Source organism: Lolium perenne, chromosome 4, assembly GCF_019359855.2.
Source record: "Lolium perenne isolate Kyuss_39 chromosome 4, Kyuss_2.0, whole genome shotgun sequence".
NCBI lineage: Eukaryota > Viridiplantae > Streptophyta > Magnoliopsida > Poales > Poaceae > Lolium > Lolium perenne.
In genome coordinates this window covers 68,662,358-68,669,842 of record NC_067247.2, presented here as the reverse complement: position 1 = coordinate 68,669,842, position 7,485 = coordinate 68,662,358, and the positions used below count along the sequence as shown (strand labels likewise).

Sequence of the window (7,485 nt, the reverse complement as noted above, 5' to 3'; positions counted from 1 at the left end):
TTGTTTTGAGTTTGGTGTGGAGGAAGTTTTCAAGGATCAAGAGAGGGAGATGATACAACATGATCAAGGAGAGTGAAAGCTCTAAGCTTGGGGATGCCCCGGTGGTTCACCCCTGCATATATCAAGAAGACTCAAGCGTCTAAGCTTGGGGATGCCCAAGGCATCCCCTTCTTCATCGACAAATTATCAGGTTCCTTCTCTTGAAACTATATTTTTACTAGTAGAATGCCCGTGCTTCGCCACGGCCCTTTAACATAGTGTCAAATGCATAAACGTGTAAATAATGCATGCAAATATTAAAGTATATAAAATAAATATTTAATACTTAAAATATTTAAAGATCCACTTCGCACAATTTATTTTATAGAAGAGAAATGTCTGAATACACTATTTATTAAAGCCATGGTCCGTTGACGCGTCTAAGGTATTCTCGCACGATCTCAGGAATGTTGTCTTCAACTTCATTAGCCAGATACTTGAGTATGTGTATCAAAAACTTTTTCCTTACCTCGTAACCATCCTGCACAATTGGTATATCATGTTAACATGAAGTTTTCTTCCCACAAAAAATATAAGATTGTGAACATAGAGTACTCACGCTGCAAACTGGATGAACAAATCTTTTACCATCCCATGAAAGCATAAAACTAAATACTAAGTATCCAAACAATTTTCTGCAAATAAATGGAACATATCATTATCTTGGTCATTAGAATGACGATAAAATAAGCTGCTTGTAAAGATAACTGAGAAAAATCACCTGTCGGGGCTTGTTGGTATTGGGATATTGTGAGGATATTTACGTGGCCAGAAATAAATATCGGAATTCCAGCCAGGTTGCGCTATCTCAAGAGCATCATTTAGATAGAATGAACATCTTTGTAATTTTAGTTGGTACCTCTCTTCTGATAGAGTTTCAGAACATGGGTCTAAAATACATACACGACACTCATGTTTGTCGATGGTGAACAAGATGAAGTGGCCAAGAAATGCGTGTGGTAAAAGAATCTGCAAGTGGTGAGCATTAAAACACATAAATCATGTTAATAATGGAAAAGAGACTAACTTACCATGTTGCATGATGATATATTATGGTCTATCCCAGGCCAGCTATGAAAAAATGTTGCCAACTCCTTAATATCTGGCTTAACAAGCCAAAGTGGATGTTTTCTACCATGGAGTATCGCCGACTGAAATGAAAAAAAGGTTTAGAACCATAACAGTGACAATAAATATGCGATTATAATAACTTACACAAAATCTCAAGTCCATGTTGTGCACGGGAGGCTCTATAAAAAATTGTATCTCATCACATGCCACTATGCGCACAGCCATGTTGAAACAATCCTTGTCCATTGGCTGGTCCATCCTGAGTATGTCCTGAATTTGCTTTAGAGTTAATCCTAGTGGATAAGGTGTGGAGCTTCGCACCCATTCTTTTCTGCAAAATAATTGATAAGAATAATGATATGATAATAATATGTACCGACCCTTGATCAATATCTTATGAGGCTTACTTTAAACATGTTGCATCGTCAATGGACATGATGTATTTGCATATCTCGTCAACAAACTCATGTGGTTTGGTGGACAAGGTGCAAATAGGAAGCTGGATATTTTCTTTGGCTACATCTCCTTGGTGTTCTTTACCTAGGCTTGGCAATTCCGTAATATCAGAGTCGGATCCATTTTCTTGATCTTTAGATTGATTATATATTGGACTGCCTCTTATTTTGTTTAGTTCCGAATCATGCAATATGGCAATTAATTTTCTTCGGAATGCTTTCATATCCTCCTACAAAGTAGTAAGAAACATTGATATTGTAAATTAATAATTTAAGATGCAAGATACTACTAACAGTCTCTAAACAAAAATAATACCTGAGTGATGCAGTCAGAAAGCATATCGCCTGTCCAATATTCCATAAAGTTTAACATGAACAACCCGCACGATGCGCTACAAAATTAGCAAATGTTATAGTAGAATTATATCTAGACAAATCAACATAAAAATATTAAAACAATCATTAATCTAGAAAGATTTTCGGTATACTTCATGCTACTGGTACCAATGGAGGATGCTAAAATATCATTCGACCTACCCAATCCTCCAGACTGGCAAACCGCACATTTTTTGTAAACAATTTAGAGTTTTCAGACCTACTTGATCAGAGGATTAATAACTTTTTTTTTGCATAGGTTCATGGTAGCTCAACTGCTTAGTTAATATTTTTTTCTATCTCATGTCACTGAACTACCGTGCACCACACGACCTAGAAAAACAAAAAATTACGTTAGTACCCATATAGAAGAGACATAGAGCTGATACACCAAAAAAGAAGTGCCTGAGCTTCTCCACGATCCGTTACTCAATGGTAAGGTCTAATTTAACTACTATCCAAACACACCTTTAAATACATTACTTTTGTATCACCGTAATTTTCACATTCGAAAGTTCAAGAGATTCAACATACCCATCAGTCTGCACTGGTTTTCGGATATGCTCTACTATTGGCCATGTCGTGACATCGAGATCGTGCCACTTTTCACCTTTGTCAAATCCCCTTCTTTGGGATGCAGTCTTTAAGTGCTTCTCAAGTCCTCGGAGCTGTTATATGAGGAAAAAAGATATTAAACACCGAGGAAAAAGTAAAATGTCAAGAGGAGATCATAATCAAATAACTTACCATAAACGTGAGGTCAGTTCTACCCATTCCAGGACCAAGTGAGTCTAATACTTGTATCAAGCGTTTCTTCGCATTGATGACCGCTAAATACCAGTGAGTCTTACTGATATTTATCGGTAGGAAGATCTAAAATAAAATATTACATAAGTAGGTATACACATGTTAAAAATATAATAAATGAGATGCATAGGTAGGGATTTAGTTCTGACCATATCATGCTTTAGATAAATATATGCCTGCTCTACGATATGACGATATATTTTTACGTCTTTCTTCAGCATATTGGAGACGTATGTTTTATCCATATATACCTTATCGCCAGCTCTGTTAAGCAGATGATCACATGCACGCATGCAATATATGTAGGCATTTATCACCTACAATTGAACACATAAAATACATTTAAATTAAAAATAGACACATATTGTGTAAATAGTGATTTCTTGTTGACTTACATCATCGGGCAGAAATCCGTCATCACATGTAAGACACTTTAAATGGTCATTAGATAGCGATGCATCACCGATCTCCACAAAGTTGGTATTTTTAGGTGCAGACATTATTGATTCAATGACGACAAAATCTTCCGCGGTGCAGACATAGTCTGGCAAGATATATAAGTGTGCCACATTAATTACATAAAAAGTAATATAGCAAAAAGGAAAGGGCGGAACTAAGTACCTTTTGAGATAATGTTTGTGTTTTCTTTTTTTGGTTTATTATGACATGACTCCTTTGGATTTGAAAGAGTCGGTGAGTCTAGGGTCCCTTTCATCAAGGTAGCCTCGAGGCTTTTGGTGATGGCTTCTTTAACATCAACATCCATTTTTATATTGTCCATGACCTGCAAAAACGAAATTAATTATAAAGATCTTTTTATCTAGGAACATGTGTTCAGAAAAATATAATCAAAATCACCTTGGTTGATTCGGTAAAACTCGTCTCTTCCACCAACATTGTATCTGAACCTATGTCGATAGGTTCATTCAAAGCATTTGTAGTATCTGCCTCAGTTCCGTCCATGATCTACAATAGTTAATACACATTGTAAGAGATGAATATTTGCGATCTGAAAACAGTCAAAACATAATTGATTTGAGAAAATTTGTAGACATGATCGCTTGTTATCCTGGAGCCTACCTGTTACTGAACAGCAGAACATCAATAAGCGAGGTTGCTTAACTACAGTACTGGATGGATTAAAAAAAAGGAGAGAAAAGCATCTCGTAACGTGGCTATATACATGTTACATGTCGTGAACAAGGCAAAAGGGGAAAATGCCTTATATCACCCCACCGAGCAGGGGGGAAAAAGCATCTCGTACAGGGAGAAGCACCTCGTCAAGTCCCTCCGCGCCGACCAGTCCGCCGCCGGCGAGTCGTCGGCCGTCGCCCGCGCGCTCTCCGCGATCCACCGCGAGATCCGCGCCCCGGACGCGGCCACCAAGGCCACCGCTCTCCAGAAGCTCACCTACCTCTCCTCCCTCCACTTCGCCCCCGTCGCCGCCCACCCGCTCGCCTTCCCGGCCATCGAGCTCCTCGCCTCGCCGCACCTCCCGCACAAGCGCCTCGCCTACCTCGCCGCCTCCCTCTCCCTCTCCCCGGCCTCGCTCTCCCTCCTCCCCCTCGCCACCCACCAGCTCCACAAGGACCTCTCCCCTTCCACCGCCGCACCCGCCGCCCACCACCTATGCGCCCTCGCGCTGCACCTCCTCGCCTCTCCCGCCGCGTCCGCCGCGCCCGACCTCGCCGCCCACCTCGCGCAAGACCTAGTGCCCCACCTCTCCCGCGGCAAGGTTCCGGCTGCAGGCCGCCCCGCCTCCGGCGCCGAGCCACATCGTCATTGGCCGCAGGCGGCCCCTACTCCGCCGCGTCCGCCCCAACCTGGACCGGCTCGCCGTGGTGCATCCCCGCGGCTCTCTCCTTCTTGCCGCGGCTGCCATGGATCTCCTTCTGATTATCGGCGTTGCTGACTCGATTGTGTGCGGTGCGCGCGTGGTAATCGACGCCGGTGGAGAGGGGAAGAGGGAGTACCTTGATGCCGGTGGGCGATTGCTAGCTGCCTGGAGGATTCGTCGCTTGAGAGAAAAAGGTTCGTACGGAAACAGAGATATGTTTAGGTCTCGGGAGAAAATATTGTAGGGTTGTTTGGATTTGTTAGTTAGTTATTCCTGAAATCTGTTAGCAATTTTCGTGGGAATCTGTTTTGCAGGCCCTTTCTTGTTTTTATTGTTGTTTGGATTTGTTAGTTAGTTATTCCTGAAATCTGTTAGCAATTTTCGTGGGAATCTGTTTTGCAGGCCCTTTCTTGTTTTTATTGAACTTTGGAAAGTAACCATATTTGCAGCCAGTAGTTGTTCTGAACCCCAATTGGCATGCAACAAAAATCTAAATAGGTCATGAATTAAAATCAGGGCCTGAACAATGAAAATGTATCCACGAAATAGTGAATAAATTATCTAACCAGTGCATTACTATGGAAATCAAATATTACTGTGCATGGAGGATAAGACCAGCCTGGGATTTCTAAATCGGAGCCATTTAGGTATTTGATGATGATATTTTAGTAGCTCCCACGGCGAACACCAGCGAGCTTATCTTAATGCTTAGTCAAGTTTTGGTTGTTTTTCCCTATGTTTCTTAGATGGCAAAATCCTAAAAAATATCATGAATGCATATGCTCTAGAAAATATCCATTCTATGCCTTAAGCTGACAAAGCCTGAAGGAGTTATATGACACAATGATTGAGATGGGTGAGTAGAATGCAGTGGCAGATTCGTGGATGTACAAATTAGCTCTTTTACAACATGACATGCAACCACACAGCACTTCATTTTCAGGTGGTGAATTGAGGTGATTGTCATGAGCTAGAACCTAAATTTTGTATTCGGACCAAACTGAACGCGGGCTTATCCAACTCAGTCTAGGCTAGATGCTGGCATTAATAGTTTACATATACATTAGGATTTGAAACAAGGATGCCCTGATTAGCAGTAGCACCCCTATATAAATTTCCCTTCACATGCTGTGAGCTCAGACGTTGGGTGAAGGTGGAAGTAGATGACAACAGAATTAGGGTTTCACCGTTTCAGTAGGGGTAACGAGGCTTGCCCTCGTGACCATGGAGGGCCTTGTCCCTGGTCACCGCATGCAATGCTCATAACAATCAGGCCTGGGCAATTCTCTTCATCTTTTGTTGAGCCAAAATGATACAGAAAAAAAATCCCTTTGTATAACATGGAAAGCCTTAATAAGCCTTTGCATGATGTTAGAGTTCAGCGGTAGTGCTTATAGTTACAGCCCTTGGGAAGTTTAATTCATGGGCATTTAACTTATTTGCTCACTGACATGTCGTTTGTCACAGGGAATTCTACTACTCTATCCGGCCCTAAATACTTGTCAGAACTGATGAGGTCAGAACTTGAAAACCAGGAAAACTCCGTTGTGTTCTCTTATTAAATGTGCAGTCTACTTATTTGTTTGTACTTGAATTATTTGCGGTCAGGTTCATGAGACAGCAAGGCCAATTTGCGTCAAAGATCACACACAGAAATTTCTCCAAGAAAGGTAAGGCGTTTTCTTTTCTACAATTTGATAGGGCAGAACTTTAACAAGCCGATGGTCTTATTTTTGGCACGTGCGTTTTAGTTGCAGTTAATTTTTATTTCTACACAAGATTATTTTCTCAGATTTTCTCATGAAATTTATGAGTGCAAAGTGAGTTTAAAATATTTCCCTAATGTGTAAATAATCTTCCGTGCTTAAATCATTCACTTGACTTAGTACGATTTTCTTTTCTGTTACTGCTTGTGTGGGCTTATGATTTGTGATGATATAGAGAGGTGTGAGCTTGACAAAAGGTGTGATTCTGATGATGTAGAGAGGTGTGAGGGCATTGCAAAGGTAGATTGAAGTTGGACCGTATCAAGCCTGTACATTTAAAATATGCAACAAAATGAAAGCACCAGTGACCTGATGTGTACACGTACACACCATGTTGCACATCTCATCTTGCTTTTCTGGAACAGCAAATATATGACCTGATTGCATAACTTAAATAATGCTGCGCCTCTACATGTGTACACTCTGTACGTTTGTTTGATCATGAGCAACTTGCTCCTGCAAATTTTATAAGTTGATTCCAGGCTGATCATTATTTACCGATGACGGAACCGATCCGATGAAGTTCTCCTTGCTTTGATGAAGATGATGGCCGTCAGTGACGAAGACGGTGGCCAGCAGCGACTTTGGTCAGGGCGATGAAGACAAGGTCCCCTTGCTCGATGAAGACGGTGGCCGGCAGCGTCTTTGGAGAAGGCGATGAAGACTTTGGTCAGGGCGATGAAGACAATCGAGGTTATAGCGACGGCTCCTTATGCGAGGCAGTGGCGGCCAAGGTCCCTTTGAACGATGAAGACGGTGGCCGGCAGCGTCTTTGGAGAAGGCGATGAAGACTTTGGTCAGTGTTATGTCAGGGTCTTTGGAGAAGGCGATGCAGACTTTGGTCAATACTGGACGTTGGTGGCCGGCAGTGGCGGGATGTTTTTTGAAATGTTGTTGAGAATGTGTAGGATCCGGCCAGTTTGTTGAAATGCTGTTGAGAATGTGTAGGATCCGGTTTTTTGAAAAGTTGTTGAGAATGTGTAGGATCTGATCCGGCCAATGTGTTATCCACGCCTAATGGAAGTTTGTTGAAATGCTGTGTGATCCGGACGTGTTGAAAAGTTGTTGAGAATGTGTAGGATCCGGCCAATGTGTTATCCACGCCTAATGGTTGTTAGTTGAGTTTTCTTTGTGA

General features: G+C 41.7%; 2 protein-coding genes and 1 long non-coding RNA gene across 3 annotated transcripts; 1 reads left to right on the top strand and 2 right to left on the bottom strand.

Annotated features, from left to right (window-relative positions):
* Positions 1–370: 370 nt before the first annotated feature.
* On the bottom strand, positions 371–2,834 carry LOC127348423 (uncharacterized). The gene is made up of 9 exons (XM_051374455.2): positions 2,688–2,834; positions 2,475–2,608; positions 1,882–1,957; positions 1,518–1,795; positions 1,255–1,441; positions 1,071–1,190; positions 761–1,008; positions 599–674; positions 371–520 (listed from the first exon to the last, which is right to left on the bottom strand). The coding sequence occupies exons 1-9, from the start codon at positions 2,712–2,714 to the stop codon at positions 395–397; spliced, it is 1,272 nt and encodes a 423-aa protein (XP_051230415.1). The 5' UTR covers positions 2,715–2,834; the 3' UTR covers positions 371–394.
* A 316-nt stretch (positions 2,835–3,150) lies between these two features.
* On the bottom strand, positions 3,151–3,753 carry LOC127346866 (uncharacterized). The gene is made up of 3 exons (XR_011744350.1): positions 3,606–3,753; positions 3,369–3,531; positions 3,151–3,291 (listed from the first exon to the last, which is right to left on the bottom strand). It is a non-coding gene; the product is annotated as an uncharacterized lncRNA (long non-coding RNA).
* Positions 3,754–3,930: 177 nt separating this feature from the next.
* LOC127346865 (uncharacterized) lies at positions 3,931–7,485 on the top strand. Its single transcript, XM_071829005.1, has 4 exons — positions 3,931–4,778; positions 6,052–6,100; positions 6,193–6,254; positions 6,894–7,485. The coding sequence occupies exon 1, from the start codon at positions 3,931–3,933 to the stop codon at positions 4,657–4,659; it is 729 nt and encodes a 242-aa protein (XP_071685106.1). The 3' UTR covers positions 4,660–4,778; positions 6,052–6,100; positions 6,193–6,254; positions 6,894–7,485.

Excerpts from the sequence above, each read along its gene's own strand:
- LOC127346865 (XM_071829005.1), top strand. The coding sequence starts at position 3,931 with ATGTTACATGTCGTGAACAAGGCAAAAGGGGAAAATGCCTTATATCAC.
- LOC127348423 (XM_051374455.2), bottom strand. The coding sequence starts at position 2,714 with ATGGGTAGAACTGACCTCACGTTTATG. Across the intron at positions 1,191-1,254 it reads ACATGGACTTGAGATTTTGT|TCGGCGATACTCCATGGTAG; the intron begins GTAAGTTATTAT and ends TTTTCATTTCAG. Across the intron at positions 675-760 it reads ATACCAACAAGCCCCGACAG|AAAATTGTTTGGATACTTAG; the intron begins GTGATTTTTCTC and ends ATTTATTTGCAG.